Source organism: Antechinus flavipes, chromosome 3, assembly GCF_016432865.1.
Source record: "Antechinus flavipes isolate AdamAnt ecotype Samford, QLD, Australia chromosome 3, AdamAnt_v2, whole genome shotgun sequence".
Classification (NCBI taxonomy): domain Eukaryota; kingdom Metazoa; phylum Chordata; class Mammalia; order Dasyuromorphia; family Dasyuridae; genus Antechinus; species Antechinus flavipes.
The window spans coordinates 259,281,262-259,300,549 of record NC_067400.1 but is presented as its reverse complement, the minus strand read 5'-3'; the positions used below and the strand labels follow the sequence as shown (position 1 = coordinate 259,300,549).

The following is a 19,288-nucleotide window of genomic DNA, read 5'->3' as shown; positions in this document are numbered from 1 at the left end:
TTTTTTCCCCCTTAGGTCTGTCTGCTGCCAAAATGTTGGCTGAATATGAAATTGATGTTGTGGTTTTAGAGGCACGGGACCGAGTTGGAGGAAGGACTTACACTATGAGGGTAAGAGCTTCTTAATATTTCACTTGCAGTATCTAAAACACTGGTCCTAAATATTGTTGAGATTCAGAGGGCTAATGGGACTCTGAGAAATGAAGTTCAGTTGCTTGTCTATAAGTACCATGGAACCTCAGTTCCTCCATCAATTTAAGAAGGATTGCACAGGTTTCCTTTATAACCAAATTGCACATAATTCTTTTCTAATCAGGAAACTTTAAATTCTTCCTTTACTTTTACATTAAGGATTTCCAGTTCTAATCCCTCACCATTTGATTTTATGTTTTACTGCCTACTGCCTTCACTTTTAACAGTGTTAAATGATAGACTATTCTTTTAAAAATTAACATGCATTAGGATGATTTTTTTTTGCTAGTATTGACAGGTAATGAAATGATGAAACAGAACAGAATCTTGGTGTTTACTCACATTTGGAAAGCATTTTGAGGTTATGATCATATAAAGGAGATTAAGGAAGAGCAGATATATAGTTAGGAGAAGAGGGGCGTGTGTGTATGTGTGTGTGTGTGTGTGTGTGTGTGTGGTCGGTCACTGAAATATACAGAGAGGAGATAGTAATTGTTCATTTCAATTCAGTAAATATTAATTGCCTAATATGTGTCAGGCATTGTTTTTAGTATTTGGGATCCAAAATGAGACAAAACCAGTCTGCCCTCAAGGAAATTAATGAAGGAGATGACACATAAATAGATATATGCCAAGGGAGATATAGGAAATAATTAAGAGAGAGTATAGCACTGGAGTTAAAAGGCAGATGGTGTTGGAGAAAACTTCCTGTAGGAGTTATGGTTTTAGATGGAACTTAAAGGAAGACGGAGGTAGAGAGGTTGCACACTAAATCCAATATTAGGCCAGGGATAGTCAGCAAAGCTCTTGTTTCTGAGTCCAAATCTGACCTCAGACATATATTCACTGGGTGACCCTGGACAAGTCACTTAACCTGTTTACCTTAGTTTCTCATCTGTAAAATGAGCTGGAGAAGGAAATAACAAACTACTGCATCGTCTTTACCAAGAAAACTCCAAATGAAGTCATGAAAAATCTGACTGAAAAATGACTAAAACAAAAACAAAGGAAACCAGGGAGAAGTCAATAGTAGCAGAAAAGGGAGAGCAATCTAGGCATAGAAGACAGCCAGAGAAAAAGATCAGAGTGGAAAGGAATGTCTTGTTCCTGGAACAGCAAGGAGGCCAATGTTAAGTAGGTAAAAGAGGAGGGGGTGAAGGTATATATAAGGTGTAAGAAGAATGGAAAAGATGTGTGTGTGTAGGAACACTAACAGAGCATTTTGTAACTGTACCTGCAGGCAATAGGAATCCATTGAAGTTTATCGTGGGGGTTGGTGGTAGGGAATGATCAGATTGTATTTTAGGAAGGTCACCTTAGTGGCTGGATAGAGGAGAGACTTGAAGGCAGCAGACTATTTCAGTAAACAAGGGATGAAGTGATCAGAGCCTGTACCAGACTGGGAACATTAGGAGAAATGGGGTGCAAAGTTGAAGATGACAGGCTTTGGCAACACCTTGGATGTGGGGGTGGAGGGAGGTGGTGAGAGATAATGTGTCTGACTCCTAGATTGTGTGTCTGAGAGACTGGGAGGATGGTAGTATTCTTTGCAATGCTTAAGAAGGTAGGAAGAAGTGAGAAGGGTTTAGAGAGAAAGATCATGAGCTGTGTTTTGAGCAGATTGAGTTTAAAATATCTTCTGGACATCTAGTTCAATGTGTCTGAAAGGCAGTTAAGGATTGTAGGTCACCAGAGAGATTAGGGCAAGAAAGGGAGATTTTTGAAATATCAGCATAAAAGACGGTAATTAAATTCATGGGAGCTGGGAGCTGATGAGATTATAAGTAAAGTAGTATAAAGGGTGAAGAGAAGAGGATGCAGGACAGAGCTCCAAGGAATACTCATGATCTGGAGGAGTATCCAGGAGAGGAGAAAGAGGAAGAATATAGTCAGGTGGAGAAGAACCAGGAGAGAGAGAGAGAGATGTAATGGGCTGAAGCTCGAGTTGATGCACTGAGGTCCCAAGCATGAGGCTAAATAGCAATTGGACGATACTCTATTAATATATGTTTGGAGAAACCATGTCCCCGCCCACTCTCTGTGCAAGTTTTGATGTGTTGTATAAGAAATGACATAGACAGGATTTGGGTGAGTGGAGAGAGAGAGAGGAAGAGAGACTGCTGGCCGGGTTCGTGTTGCAGCTGCTCACATTCCTATTGCCATCCCCCTTCACCTCCACAAAGAATAAAGATGAAGGATTTTCCCTTAACCTGACTTCCTAACTTTGGCTGATTTTAAAATACACGGTCATCACAGAGAAATGTTCTGAAAACTTACAGAGGAGAAAGTATCAAGAAGAGTGATCAACAGTGTCAGAGGCTGCAGAGAGGTAAAGGGAATGAGGATGGAGAAAAGACCATTGAATGTGGGAACTAAGAAAGCTTTAAAAACTTTGCAGAGCAGCCAGATTGTAAAGGGTTAAGAAGAGAGCAAGAGGAGAAAAAGTGGAAGCACCTATTATACCTAACCTTTTCAAGGAATTTTACTTACAAAGAAGAAAAATAGGATGAAAGTACCAGTGGAAGGATCAGATGAGGGCTTTTGGAAGATGGAGAAGGACACCAGCATGTTTTGTAGGCAGAAGGAAATGAATCTTTAGAGAGGGAGAGATTGAAAATAAGAGGAAGTGATCCTGTTAGAGGAAGTGGAGTGGAACAGGTAGAAGGATTAACCTTGCTAAGGAGTAAGGCCACTTCACCATCTGAGAATGGATAAAGAAAAGGTGGGAAGAGAGACTGGCAAAAGGCACCACAGTGATTGGAGATGAGGAAGAGGAGAAAAGAGGGAACTCATGGTGAATGATCTCAGTTTTTTTTTTTTTTTTTTACCTGTAAAATATGAGGCGAAGTTCTTGGCTGAGAAAGTGGGGAGAGGGAACCATGGGAGATTTGAGAAAGGATGAAAATGTTCTCAAGAGCCACTATGAAGAGTTGATATGGGGAGGGTAAAGTAAATTTGTCTACCAGCAATGAGGGCCCAGTTGAGGTTGTGATAGAAGTTTACTGTAGTAGACCCAGGCAGCATGATTGTGTAGATCCCCCACCCCCAACTTCATTCAGGAGCACATTAGGTACAAAGGTGATAAATGGTGGGAGTGATTGAAGGGTGAGGGTTGGCTGGATATAATCTGCAGTATGGTAAAAGGGATTTGAGAGGAAGACAATGCAGAGTTGATTGTTTCTACCAGGAATTAGGCCTGTTAAATGTTGCTGAGAAGTCAAGGGGTGAAGGTTGAGAAAAAGCCATTAATTGCTCATCTAGTAGAATGTAAAATCCTGGAGGATAGACATTTAAAACATTTTTTTTTTAATTCCTGGAATTTGGCATATAGCAGGTGCTTAGTAAATGCTTTTTGGTTGTTATTTGATTGATTATTGCTGTTATTATTTCACTATTGAGAGATTTCCTTTCTGAATTTCTTCATTCTAATCTGTGCTGAAAAGCCCTTTTTCATTGTGGTTAGCTAATACAAGGTTGAAATTTTTAAAAAGGGAATTTTGATAAGAAACTAAAGAAAAAACATAAAAATGTAAAAAGTAACATACTTTACACATTTCTTTTCCAGCAGTATATTTAAGTTGACATTTTAGTTAGGGCACTAAGGAAGAATAGGCTGAAATAAATGATAGAAGAATTTTTCAAAGAAAATTGAGGAGGGGTTAGAAAGAATCATTCTTACTTAGTCTTTTGTTCTGCTTTCATCTTTGGTAATTTCATCCTTTTAGCTATTTATTATTCCTTCTAGTTTTAGCCTTCATCATACTACTATTGGAAACAAAATTCTGAACTCCAGAAAGGAAAATAGTGTTCCCTTCAGGCTGAGTGAAGCATTATCAACTTTTAATACATTCCTGCAAGAAGTGGGTGTGGAGTTTAAGATGAAGCATAAGTACACAGCCTATAAGAGAAAGCAAGCCTTATATCCCTTTTCCCAGCTTCAGGGTCCCTCCATCATCATCTCACTGGATGGAGATAATGAAATTAACACATTTTCTTAATCCTCCTACAACATAAACCCTTAACATGTTCCCCCTTCTACTACATATATTGCATGTTCAGAGAAAATGGCTGCTCAACTCCATTCAGAGGTAGAGAAATTAATATTCACAAAGCAATTAAATATGCAGATGCCAGCTAAGCTTTGACCTTTGTCCTAATTTCAATTTTAACTATACAACTAGTTTTACCCACAGCATTGGACTTCCTCATCACTCAGAATGCTGTTGCCTCCAAATAAATGTATTAGAAAATTTTAAAATCCAAAATATTTCATAGCAATTCCTTATTTATTTGAAATCTTTCAGGAATCATATATTCCAGTTAAGTATATTCCATAAAATTGAAATTTCAACACCAAAACTTTTTTTTTGGTTTTATTTTTGTATGGATATCTTTCTAAACATATATTAGACATTTTTAAGTATATTCCATAAAATTGAAATTTCAACACCAAAACTTTTTTTTTTTTTGGTCTTATTTTTGTATGGATATCTTTCTAAACATATATTAGACATTTCTCTGCCATGTTAAGCAGATGGCACATAATTTAATTTAGCAATTTGTGGATTACTTATAGTTATTATTATGAACATTCAATTTACTGTACTTGAATAGTTGAATCAAGCCCTGGAATTTCTCTTCTAACTACAACTTCCATGTTGTCATTTCTTTCCACTGGATGTTCATTGAGCCCTACTCACAATCTCTAATCCACAACTCCTTCCCAGACTCTCCCATTCTAACTTGAGTTTTTTCATTCCCCACTGGACCTGATGTATCTTATATTACCTTTCTTATTAAATCATGAATTAACATTCCAGACATCATCTTCTGAGATCAACTTTCTATCTACTAAGCTTTTCTGTCTCTTGATTATTCCTAGCATATTAAGTTGTTTAGTCATGTCCAACTCATTGTGACTTTGTGTACCATACTATCCATGGGGTTTTCTTAGTACATAGTAGGTGTTTAATAAATCCTTGTTGGTTGATTGATTGTTAAACTACCTTGTACTTCCAGAGTAATCATTTAAAAGAATATTTTAAATTATGTTAGCTCTTTTCTTCAAAACATTCTATTGACTACTGAATAAGATGTAAACTCCTTAGCCTTACATTCAGGCTTCCCCACAACTAAGCTCCAGCTACTATTTCTATAAGCTTGTCTCTTGCTTTATCTTTGTTTTAGCCAAAGTGGACAATTTATTGTTCTACGATCATTTAACTGTGACCTAAAGTTTCTTGCCTTTACTGATGCTATATAATATAATACTATAAACATTATTATCCCCATTTTATAAATGTTAATGGAGGTTCAGAGAATAAGTGATTTAACCTATCATCACATAGTAATAGAGTATAAAAAGGAGCATTTGAGTCTGGGTCTTCCTGACTCTCTCTGTCTCTCCATAGTGAGATCACACAATTAACAGGGAAATCCTTTGTCATGATTGAGATTTTTTTTAAAAAGTGGTTAATGAAAATTTTTCAGCCCATCTTTTTTTTTTTTTTTCTTTTAGAATGACTTCGTTGATTATGTAGATATTGGTGGAGCTTATGTAGGACCTACTCAAAATAGAATCCTACGATTATCTAAGGAACTGGGTTTAGAGACTTATAAAGTGAATATAAAGGAATGCCTAATTCATCATGTAAAGGTAAGTTTTTTAAAAAAAAAATTATTCTCATTAGTTGTTGGAAAAAGTATTTTGTTTTTAAAGTTGTTTTGATGTTGCATAAATAATGAGACTTTAAAAGTATTGGTTACTTAGTTTATTCTTCCTTTGAGTTTCTACTGTATTTTACATATCCTTATTCTAAATCCTTTTCACCAACTATTCCACTTTGACTTGCAAGATCAGTCAATAGCACCTATCAGTTTGGTACTTTATGCCTCTTGATTCCTTTTATGTGTTTCTGTTTTGTGTTGTTTGTTATCCTCCTGAAGTAATTAGTTGAATTAATCATTTTGCTTTTGCTTATCTCTTGCTTTCATTTGTAAGAATTGGAAAGTTTGTCTCCCAGCTTTTCTATTTGCTTTGTTATTAACTCTTTATGCTGATGACCAATGGAACCATTACCTTAAAGAACTGACCAGGAATCCTCCTTATGCTATTTTTTAATGGAAAATCAGTTCTTCAAAACTTGAATTACAAATATTTGTAAATCCAGTAACATAGGAAAACAGAAGTAGGGTGGTAGGCTAATTCCAGTAATGATTTATATTTAAGTGAATGATTTGGAACATTATCTGGGACCAGGCCAGGACTGCCTAAAATCATAGCTTTCTGTTTGGCCCCTTTTGTGCTGTTTCCTAATACTTAGGCAAGAAGCTATTTAAATTTGAGCTACTGGTATATGACCAAGAAATCATAGTTATAACTAATGTCATAAATATATAAGGATAAATTATAAGAGTTGAGGTCTAGAAAATAGGTCTGGAGAAATAGTTTAACAATGTAGTCCTACTCTTACAACAGGTTTCTAGAGAGGGCAGATCAATAACTATTCTTTATGGTGGACCAAGTCTTTACTTATTCCCCTTAACTTTCAAATGCTGATAATAGTTCCTCCTCCCCAAAAGTCACTGCAGAATGTGGAAAAAGCAATGGACTGAAAGTCAGAAGACCTGACTTTTTTACTCCAAGCTGCAACAAATTTAGCTCTTAAGATATTGGGGCAAATCTCTGTGCCTCATTTCTTCAGGTTTGAAAGGGAGAAGCAAATGGAAGTAGTTCGTCCTTTTTAGGTTTTAAAACTTCTTTTTCTATACAGGAAGAAATGCAAGAATATGCCACTTTTTACTTTCTTGTTGGGGTGAGAGAAGGTAATGGAGATATGGAATATTGTATAGATTATAGGATTTTGTTTGAAGGACCAATCAACTTTGCTGGACTTTTTTTCTAAAAAAAAAAAAAAAACACCACATTCTTTGTTGTAGGCTTTTAGGGAGAAGAGGAGGGGAGAGATGCAAGGGAAAATCTAGGTGATATAAAGATAAAAATGTACATAAAATTTTATTTTTTAAACAATTACGTGTCTTATGTGCAGTTATCTGGTGGTCAAGGGACTGAAACACAATTGTATTCTAGATTTGCTATAATTTTTGGATAAAGAAACATTGTTTTATGAATTTCATATTTGGGAACAGTTCTGGGGAGTATTTTGAAAAAAATATATACATTTTTAAGAGAAACTTATTATTCATCTTAGGGTGAGATGTAAAAAGTCAGTGAAATGCAAGATGTAGAGGGAATTCTTTTCCCCTTCTTTTTTGTACAGTATGCTTCCTTGACACCCCGTCATGAATTTTTCTCCCCTTTCTGGACTCTCCTACATTAGCTTCAGAGAATACAATGTCCAGTGTGAATCAGGATCAAGTATGCATTTTATCTCATTTATTTCATGCCATTACTAAGTTGATAATGAATTTGTCATCATGTGAATTGCCACAACCATACAGAATGCATTGCCTTTATTTGATGAAAGTATAATTAAATAAAACTGTGCCATTCGACTTATTATGTAGTCACTTGAAAGTTTTAAAAGGAGATAGTTCTTGAAAATTTGTTCTTATAAATGTATCTCAGATGTGGTTAAAAAAAAAAAAGCATTAATTAGACCTGTTTCTATTGCATCAAAATTCATTGGCTCCTTAGCAATGTGCTTTATACTTTAGTTTTTTATAAATATTGGATTAAATTAAATATATCTTAATTTAATACTTACTGTGTGTACAGCACAGCACAATTTTTTTTTATTGAACTAAAAAAGAGAAAAAGAATAGAAAAAGAAAGAAAAGGAAAATAAAAAACAAAACATTGTCATGTGCCCAACAACATCAGAGAGATTTAAAATATATGACAATAAACTCCCATTTCAAGAAAGCATATATAGCAATGGAAGAAATTATATTCATGAGTGTCCATCTTTTCTTTGCTTTGGTTATTATTTTGTTCTTTTGATTTAATTCTTTTTTTTCCCCTTTCATCTCCCTACCACTTCCAAGCTGGCTACAGCTAAGCACACAGATATACACAGACACATACCCATATATACATATATCTATATGTAACATACATAGACTTACATGTATACATACCACATATACTCAAACACACACCTATATATTTAAGTATTTGCTCATATGTAAACATGATTCTAAAACAATATTAATATTGCTAATATATAATGTATATTTCCTCTCGATTGAATAGATTGACTTTGTCTGAGATTAATGATTATTAGCTTGACCTCTTTTTCCAATAAATTCTACTTTTGATCTTTATTATTGTGTTTGTGTCTATCCCTGCAACTCTTCTACTTCAACTTTGCTTCTTAACTTGCCTTGCTGTTACTTATTCTCCTCTCATCCATAGATCCCTTCCTTCTCTTTTCCCCTCATCCTTTCCATCCCTCTTTATCCCTTTCTCATTAATCTCTATACTTTCTCCTACTGCCATAAATCTACATATCCTTCTATACCCCACCTTATCCTATTGCCTCCTGCTTTATTTCTTTATAGATTTTGGAGGGTGCTGTACCCTTCATGGTATATATATATATATACACCCATTCTTGGTGTAAATAGGTTTTCAGAATTATGAGCCCTCTTCCCTACTCTTAACACCTCTATGTCAGTTCATTTGTATAACATAATTACTGTATAACATATTACTTTTCCTAGAGAGTTTTGCTTTTTAGAATCAAATCATACTCAACTCTTCCCCAATCTTTCTTTGGAACTATGAAAATATTGATATCAGTCTTAAATATATATCTACATTTCGATGAAAAACATCATAAACAATTTATCCATATTGAGTTCCTTGAAATTAATCTTTGATGTTGGCTCTTATATGTTAAATTTTCTATTAAGTTCAGGTTTAGTTAAGAAAAAGCACTGAAAATCTGTAAGTTCATCGAATGTCCATTTTTTTCAGCATTAATGGATAATTTTGCTAGATATGATATTTTCAACTGTAGCTCTACTTCTTTTGATTGCTGGTATAAATTATTCCAGGACCTGTAGTCTCTTGTTGTTGCTGCTGATAAAATCCTATACAATTCCAGTTGTAGCTCTAGCATATTTGAATTGTTTTTTTTTTTTTTTATTATTGCTGTCTTTTTGTTTCTTGTAGAATTTTCTGTTTGATATGGGGAATTTTAAATTAGGCAGTAATATTCCTATGTTTTTTACTTGTAAGATCCCTTTAAAATGGTGATTATTTTCTGCATTATTGTGTCAAGGGTCTTTTAGTCACAGGTTTCAGGTAGTCCAATTCTTATATTTTTCTCTTCTTGATCTGTTCTCCATATCTATTGTTTTCCTTACATTTCACATTCTTTTTGATTTTTTTGATTTTTTATATTTTGTTTTGTTATTTCTTGGTCTCATATCTTCACTGGCTTTCCCTTGTCCAGTTCTAATTTTCAACTTTTTTTTTCTTCTTTAAGACTATCTTTTCTAATTGGTTAACTTTTAAAAAAAGTTGCTCTTGGGTTTTTTGGATAGTTCTTTTTTTTTCCCTTCAGTTTCTTTCACTTGGCTTTTAAAGTTTTTTTTTTTTTTTTTTTTTTTAAGATCTATAAATTCTTTCTGGGCAAGTAGCCATTTAATATTAATCCTTGGGGTAGAAGAAGCATTTTTTTTTATTTCATTGTCCTACTCTGAAGATGAACCCTGGTCTTTTCTTTTCCCATAGTAACTTTATATGCTTGGGTTCTTCTTCACCAATTCATTTTTAATTTTTTTTAATAAGAGATATTATTGTAAGCATCTCTAATTGAAAGGTGAGGGAATGGTGCCTCTAAGTTCCCTTCAGCTCTTCTCTCTGACTAGGAACTCCAAACCAAGAGCATCCCCCTCCTGCAAGCAAGTGCCCACAGCCAACAGCCACCCTGGCCCTGCCTCTGTTTTTACTGGTGCTAGTCCCTTCTTCTTCAAGGTCACATCTCTGCAGTACAGCACTACCCCCCCACCCCAATGTTATTCTATCTTCTCAGACTCAAATCCCCAATTTCCCAAGCTTTTCTGGAAAGTGAAAGTCTCTGTGGATGTGGCTGAGGGCCCCCTCTGAACCCAGCTAGCCCCAGGGCTCCCTGCTGACTATCCGTGCAGAACTAACCCGCAGGTATTTTCACTTCACACTACTTATAAGCACTGACCGTGGGGTCTTTCCTAGGGTTTCCATGGGTTGTCCTAGGAGGACCCTTGTTCTGTCCCAAGTTGTCTTTGTTTTTCACCACTCCACTCTATGTTCACCCTGAGGTGCAAATTTTGTTTGTGGAGGGAATCTGGAGAAGTTAAATTTTCTGATCTTCTCTGCGATCTTCCCAGAATCCTCATTGTAGGGGAGATTTAAAAAAAATAGTTTGAATAAAGACGAGGTCTTTCCCCTGCTGGAGCTAGAGTTGATGTGGGGAGAAAGAAGATAGAAATATAGATAGTTGTATTATAGAATATATTATCTGTTAAGTGCATTTGATAATTAGAGAGCCCTGAAGCTCAAGTGGGAATAACATTCTTGATCAATCAGGAAAGGCTACAAACTAGCATTTGATGTAGCATTAAATCAAGAATTAATTAAGAGATAGGCAAAGAGTCCAGGCAGAGGGAAGTGTAAACAAAACATGGAATGTTGAAAAATTAGATAGATGGATTACTTTGTCAGAAACGTAGTAAAATATATGTTCACAGCCTGACTATAGCCTATCTTCTTTTTGATTATATTTGGTTTTGATGATAAACATCAACGGAACAGATTAACATCAAGAAGTAAGACACTATCATTGCAGTCTACCCCAGGATACAGTAAGCAGAACAATATCATGTGAATAAACTCATTCTAACACAATAATAATTAAAGAAATAGTCCTATAAGCAAAAGAAAAGTTAATTTTAAAAAACCCACCAACACATCCGATAGCTGATATTACTGTGGTGTTTCAGACTTTTTGTAAATCATAATACTTTTTTGTTCCAGACTTCCCTTTGTCTCTAGAAATACATACTATTTTTTTTTCTGTTTTTACCTCTTTTCAGAGTTCAGTTGCAATCTAGATACAGCTGTTCACATAATTCACAGAATAATCTGTGTTTGGGAATTTAATAGTCTCTGAGGAAAGAGGAGGGTAAATACAGAAAAATGTTATATTTAATATGTATTAATCCCTTGCAGAATCCTATCTCTTAAAGAAGAATTCATCTAATTACAACACTGATAATGGAGTTAAATTCCAAAGAATGAGGAAATGGATTTAGTTAAAATTAGGCTTTGATATAATTCTATTCCATTAAAATATGCAAAAAACTAAATTAACATTTAATAAAGTTGTGTCTATAAAAGAAATCAGAATTTAAATACCACTTTAATGCAAATATGGTTTAAAAGCACTATGATTTCAGATATCCCTTAGTAAAGAAATTATTCATACAGACATACATAATTTATGAATATAGCAGCTAAAACATCATTTCAGACTGACTAGCCATAGGAAGATGGCCATAGGAAGATGAATTGACTTGATTTTTTAAATCCAATTTTGTAATCTCTTAAATGCCAAATTTAAAAATCTCTGACTCTAATTCAAATTCTTTAGATATTCTGAAGTAATTTGAAATTGCTAACTTTCATCGTCTTCCTTTATCCCTCATCTACTCAGTCAGAAGCCTCCATTTTTTCCCCAAGTCTCTTTGTAGTGTACAGGCAAAAAGGAACAGTAAATTGTAAAACTAAATTAAATCCCACGTTGCTGGTAAACATTCATCTTAATAGTAGGCTCAGACATGCAAAAATGTATAAATAAATTCAAACTTTTTAAGCTCTGTAGAATAAAAACTTTTTAAAATGCTCTTTTTCTCTTTGACACTGTGGCAAATTATCTAAGCATTGTTTATAACAAGTCCAAATTAAGTCAATTTTCTAGGGTCAATGCCAGGATTTCCTAACTTTTCCCGGTTAATATTTTACTTTTCCTAGTGCTCAAGGGATGTCTAGAAATTTCCTAAGCAGACATAAGAGACAGGTTTGAGTATCCCAAGGATCTGGTTTCATATCCTGAGTCTGCTGCTTTTTACTAATCTGACCTTGGGTAATTCACTTAATATCTATGAACTTCAGTTTCCCTATATGAAAATTGAATGGATTACCTCAAAGAGAACGCGCTTTATCTCTAACTCTTATTATCCTGTGATTTAACTAGAGAGCATATGGTGGGGAGTTCTTGATTGAACCAATTCCCACTGTGTTCTCTCTATCATTCCCTTTTCCTCACTTTACCTCATAGTTTTGAGAAGTATGTCATTACTTTTTTATCCCCAATGATTTTCGTGAAAGGAGAATATGGTTCTTAACCTCTAGCCCTCACAATCAATCCAGTGAACCGCTTACATCTCTTCTTGGTTATTGGAGATGCTGTAAAGCATCTTGCAGGCAACAGCTTGGTGTTAGTGACAGGTTTTATCAGCTCTTACAGTTTATTCCCCACTTCTTACACCCTGTCCTTTGGGTTCTTTACACTGAAAGCAGGAGGCATTTAATTCCCTTCCAGATGAATTCTTTTTGGTCTGAATGATTAGTGTGGTTGCCTGGAGAGGTTACACACTAATGAAATAATGTTGATATTGGAGCCAGTTACTTGGGATAGAATCCCTCTTTTTCTTACCACATACCATATGGGTTCTTGGGTGAGCCATCCCTTTCATCTTAAACATCTACTCAAATAAAGACATTGCACTTACTCTTAGCCTAGAATTGACACTATAGTCATAGTTATGTGTTCTTGGTTCCATTTTTATTTATAAGTATCTGTAAGGAAACACATTTTATATCTGATTTGTCCTAAAAAATGTCAATTGTGACTGCCTTTGATTTTCCTATATAGACCAGTTTAGTTCCCCATGGAATATGATTTCCAGACTCGCAACTATATGACATCATACATGGACAGAGAAATTGTACTTTCTGGTTCTCTTATCTCCATACTTTTATACTTCATTTTATACTTTATACTCAAGACCTTTGTGACCTTTAATGATAACTTTCTTTAGAACTATAGAATTATAGTTATGTTTTTCAAGACATTTGTTAATAAAGAAGAGACCCAATAACTGTAAATAAGTTACTATAGATAAAAAGTTCAAGAAAAGGCATTTTTAGGGCTGGAGATAACTTATCTGGTGAATTTGTAGGCAGTACCACAGAATCTCAGAGTTAGAATGTCCATCTAGTCTGGCCTCCACCTAACTGTTAGCATGAAGTTCTTATTAGTGTCAGGCACTGGGCTAAGTTCTGAGGATACAAAGAAAGGGCAAAAGGCAGTTTCTGCCCTCAACATCGGCTACATAAAGGATAAATAGGAAATAAATAGCAAAGGGAAGGCACTAAAATTAAAGAGGAATTAGGAAAGGTTTCCACTTAGAAGGGGTAAGAGTTTAGCTAGGATTTGAAGGAAGCCAGGGAAACCAGTAGGCAGCAATGAGGAAGGAGAGCATTGTCTTCTTAGTGGATTAATCTGGAGGTCATTGTAACTGTATCCAAGAGTATTGGGGAAAGGTAGAAGAGAGTGTAAGGCAGGGGTCCTCAAACTTTTTAAATAGGGGGCTAGTTCACTGTCCCTCAGACTGTTGGAGGGCCGGACTATAGTAAAAACAAAAACTATGAACAAATTCCTATGCACGCTGCATATATCATATATCTTATTTTGAAGTGAAGAAACAAAACGGGAACAAATACAATATTTAAAATGAAGTAAAGTTAAATCAACAAACTTACCAGTATTTCAATAGGAACTATGGGCCTGCTTTTGGCTAATGAGATGGTCAATGTCTGGTTCCATATTTGTCACTGCTAGTCATAACAAGTGATGCAAGTGTGCATCCGTTAGTCTTGATCTGGTTGGAGATTTCAAATGTTTCATTCTAGAAAAAGTCTGTTCACAGATATAAGTGCTGCCAAAGATGGTTGCTATTTTGAGTGCATGATTCCTGAGATGAGGATATGTCCCAGAGGGGAGAGATGCGTAGAAATTATGAAGGCTGCTTGACTTGAATGCGTCTTTCAGAGAGTCACAATTCTTCAGTTCAGCCAGTTCCATTTGGTAAATTGTATCCGCATTTTCAATGTCAATAGAAAATGGGTTATGGAAAAGCTATATGTCCTGTTCATGGAGAATGAAGCTCTTTAAATCTAAATTGGAACCCCTTTTGCAATTTTTCCAGTGAATCCACACATGTTTTGTTTGGGAATGCAATCAGCGGTTTTTCCGCTAACAGATTTTGAGTTGTGGGGAGATGGCAGAAGTTTTCCTCCTTCACTTGTTTGATGAGGAGGCCTAATTTTACTTCAGATGTTTTGACATGTGATTGCATATCACAGATGAGCTTCCCCTTTCCTTGAAGTTGCATATTGAAATTGTTGAGTAGCTCTGTTATATCTGTCAGAAAGGCGAGGTGCCATTTCCATTCTGCATCATTGAGCTCTGGTACTTCTTTGTTTTTTGAAAGCAGAAAAGTTGTAACCTGTGGAAGTAAGTCTTAGAAATGTTTCAAAACTCTCCCTCGACTCAGCCAATGGACTTCTGTGTGATATAGAACATCTTCATACTCAACATTTAGCTCAGACAGAAATTCCTGAAATTGTCTGTGATTTAGTGCATTAGCTCTAATGAAGTTAACACAAGATACCACAATTTTCATAACAAAGTCCCACTTCAGTGATTTACTACACAGCACTTGTTGGTGGATGAGGCAGTGTATGGCTGTTGAATGGTCCCTCTTTTGGTTAATGCGAGCAATTACTCCTTTCCTAGACCCCACCATGCTAGGAGCACCATCAGTTGTCACACTGGCTAGTATTTATTTAACATTTTAAAGTTTTTAAAGTCTGTATATATACACGTGTGTGTGTGTGTGTGTGTATGTGTGTGTAACTTCAACTAATCCTCTCATTTAACAATGGAAAATACATAATCTTTATCGTTTTGTTGTTGTCTAGTTATTTTTAGTCATATCCTACTCTTTGTGATCTCATTTGAGATTTTCTTGGCAAAGATACTGGTGTGGTTATGCTATTTCCTTTACTGACTCATTTTATAGATGAGCAGTTAAGAACAAACAAAGTGAAGTGACTTGCTCAGGATCACATACCAGTAAGAGTCTGAGATTTGATCTCAGGTTTTCCTGTCCCTTAACTTCAGCATCATTTACTATCAGCTAGTTGCCTCAATGAGATACAAGTTTATATGAGTCAACTATGTGATAAAAGCAGCCAACTCGCCTCCTCCCCCCAAAAAGATTCATGTTTTCTTAGGTTGGCATAAGGTGGGGGATGGGGTGGGAGAGGACATTGTGCCCAGAATTAGTGTGGTGATAGTCTTGCAGTATTGGTCACACCACATATGGAGAATTGTGAGCAGTTCTAGATTCTTCACTTTAGAAAGGAGCATCTTAAAGCAGAACAACTAAGAAGAAAAACGATCTAGTTAAAAGAGGATTGACTGAAAGTATAGAGGATGTTACTGATGGCATATGATAGCTGTTTTCAGGTGTTTGAAAGGTCACCATTCAGAAAAGAAACCAGGTGGCATGGCCATAGTCTAAGTCTAGCATCAAGAGGACCTGGAGTTTAAATCTGGCCTCAGATACTAGCTAGCTGTGTGTCCCTGGGCAAGTCACTTAATCCTGTTTGCCTTAGTTTCCTTATCTGTAAAAGTGAACTGGAGAAGACAATGGCAAACCATTCCACTATCAAGAAGACCCCACATGGATTCATGAACACTCAGATCTTACTATATAATGAATAAATAATAACATATCATGTAGAAGGATTCTGCTTATCCCTTTAAGACATAATAAGTAAGAGTGGGTGGGGTAAAACTTACAAAACCAAATAAGTTTATGTAAGGCAAAAATGTCTCACAATTAGATCTGACAAAAAAAAAAGGGAATGAGCTGAATGTCTTTAAATAAAAGTTAAATGATCCAAATATTTTTAAAATACATTTTTATTAATGTCTTATTTTTATATCACTCACTCACTGTTCTTCGAGGCTCCTTTCATGCTTAAGAAAGTGTTTGATCATAGGGGGAGTTAGGTGGTACAGTATAGGACTTGGAATCAGGATAATTTGTGACCTCAGTTGTTAGTTTGTGACCCTGAGCAATGCATGAAGCTGTTTGCTTCACTTTTCTCATCTACTTCTCAGAGTTGTAAGGATCAACTGAGATGAGTTTGCAAATTGCTTAGCACAGTGTCTGGCACTATATAGTATGTGCTATATACATGTTAAGCTATTATTATGATATTATCATCATTAATGGCATTATTATTCTCCTACAGGAAGATATACTTTCATAATCCTTCTGCTCTCTATCTCAATAGCAAATTTATAGTTTTCTAACTTGTTCTTGAATATATTAAAATGATACTATTATAAAATATTTAAATTGGACCTTTTTGAATCTCTCTTCTGTGCTGCACATATTTTGTTAATAGAATCCTGTAGTGGAATACTTTTTCTTATTTAATAGATTTTCTGCAAGTTTCTGTTACTGGCAGAGTTTATTAATATTTGTAAATGTTTTATTTAGCTGGAAGATATCTGATCTATTCTATACTTCTTAATGGATTTTCTTCTCTTCCAATTTGCCCCAAGGATAGTATTTAGTGATAGATACTGGGACCAGAAAAGATTTAGAACTATTACAGGAGATTGCTTCCCCTCTTCTCCAAATTAATTAGGCTAAACAATCTGTTCTCTATTATAAAATAATGAATTTCAAATTTGGATTTATAAAGTACTAAGATCAGCTTGGACACATTAAATTTTTGTTTTAGAGTTTGTTTGCTCTTAGTAGCAATTTTGGAGACTTTTTGTTAATCTTTATGGTATCACGCCATGGCAAAAATACTCAGAATTTTCATTGGGTATAGCTTCTGGACTGTTTTGTATCACAGTTTGATTGAAAATAAAATGTAGAATTAAGTGTAGAACACAGTTTTGAGAGGGCCTATCAGAGCTTAATGCTACCTTTCCATCTCCATTAAGAATCCAGTGACAAACAGAACATAATGAGTCAATTAGGAAAGGATGTTAGCAGATGGATGTTATATGTACACATATGACACATGTGTAGAGAAGTAAATAAAAGTTTTTTTGATTCTATAAGAACACAGGTTGTCATACAAAGAATATAGGTTATCTTGTAGTAATCCATCACTGGTAACTGTTTTCAATATTTGTTTTGTTCCTCTCACAGACATTTATCTTTGGTTACCATGCCAATGACAGAAATCAGAGACTTTTCAGAGTATATGTGTTCTGGAATCCTAAGTAAAATGTTTGTTCCAAACAGGTATACTTAGTTTCAATTATGGAGCATTGTGGAGGGGATAACACTGGGGGAAGAATTATGTTTGGTTTTGTTTTGATAAGGCAGACTTAGCTGTAATGGTTGTTAAATAGATTGGTAATAAGATGTTTCTTTTTTTTCAATTTGAATTGACATATCTCTTTTAAGTTACAGGGAGACCTTTCCATATCTTCACTGAAAGTTATTAATTTTTTCTTTCACAACTACTGAGTAGGAAGTCTTAGATTACTAAAATGTTAATGCCTTAAAAAATCTGATATGCATTTTATTGCTTTAAGTCTCCTCCTGATTACACAGTATTCTGAGGAGAAATTCACCCTTTGAATCCTTCCCATATCATCCTTTCCAACAGGAGCCAAAAAGCACTCCATGGCAACCAGCTAAATTATAGCCATTAGTGATTTTTCACTGTGCTACTTTAGAAATTACATGAATGTTTTGGAGTAGGCATTGATGGGAAGAATCCTTAACAGCACATGGTATTTTCTCTTGAGCTATATGCCAGTTCAAGTAGAGGGGCTCTGGTAGGGTCAGCTTTTAAATCAGGAGTGGGAGAGTCTTACTTATCCTGGGGAGTGATAGTCTAAATTTTTACAAATCCATGTACCAGGCCCAGAACATAGAGTCAGCCCTATTTTTTTTCCCAAAAAGTAAATTCAGATTTGTCAGATTTGTTATCCTATGAATAATATTTTCTAAGAAGTACGATCTCTTTCTTTCCCCTATCTCCTAATTTTGGTGAGTTTCTTTGATCCTAGAATATGTTATGTGTTTGTTGTTCTAGCATAATTTAGGGAGATACTTGTTGGTATGAGTTTAGGAAGAAAAATCTGTAAAGATACAGATTGTTTCAATTGTACCTGATCTAGGACTAGCTGTAAAGTAAGTAGTGTGTAAATGAAATACAAAATGGCTGACCTTCATCCTACCATGACTTTTGAGTAAGTATTACACTTTTGAAGATGCCACAGAAATATGCAGGACTAAGGTTTATTAGTGAATCTTATCATTTTGTTGCACATATCTTGATTGGAGTTTTGACTTTTTATCTTCACTGGGGTCAGGCTCTCATATCTCATTGTATCAAGGCCTTTCAAAAACTGAGCCAGTGAAGTTCAAGCTCTGAGAGCAGGTTGAGTTAAACTAGAAAGACTTATAGTGCTAGTGCAACAATCGGCCATACATCTGTCATATAAAGAGTAGCCTCAGTAAGTTAAGACTTCACTGGAAGGCTGGCCATGGATGATGAATTTTTAAATCCAACACTTCTTGATATAATATGGACTTTAGGATTAATTTCTATATTATTTTGTTCCCAGTTTTACTGTCCTTGAAATTCTAAGGAATAGAGTGCTGCACAAACAGAAGAATCCTAAATCATTTAGAACTAGAAAGGACCTTATAGTTCTAGTCCAATCTTCCTCATTTCACAGAAGAGGATATTAAGAGTCATAGAGTTTTTAAGGTGCCCAAGGATACATGGATAAGATACATGGATAATTAGAGCTATCCTTCCAGGATTTGATCCCAGATCTTCTCATTTGAATTCTTATGCTGCTTTCCACTATGCCTGGAAGTTCTTTTTTTTTTAATAGTATTTCCTCCCAAATAGTTGTAAAGATAATTTTCAACATTCATTTTTGTAGAATTTTGTGACTCAAATCCAAATTTTTCTCCCTCTCTCTCATCTTTCTTCTCCGCAAAACAATAAACAATCTGATAAT

At 35.1% G+C, this 19,288-nt stretch overlaps 1 protein-coding gene across 3 annotated transcripts in view; it reads left to right on the top strand.

The window, feature by feature from the left end:
* Positions 1 to 19,288, top strand: part of LOC127553905 (amine oxidase [flavin-containing] A-like) — a 118,366-nt gene that overhangs the window by 44,343 nt on the left and 54,735 nt on the right. For all 3 annotated transcript variants that reach the window (XM_051984994.1, XM_051984993.1, XM_051984995.1), the window contains 2 exons: positions 16 to 110; positions 5,710 to 5,847. In XM_051984994.1, the coding sequence (XP_051840954.1) occupies positions 16 to 110; positions 5,710 to 5,847 (233 nt within the window). The remainder of the gene's footprint in view (positions 1 to 15; positions 111 to 5,709; positions 5,848 to 19,288) is intronic.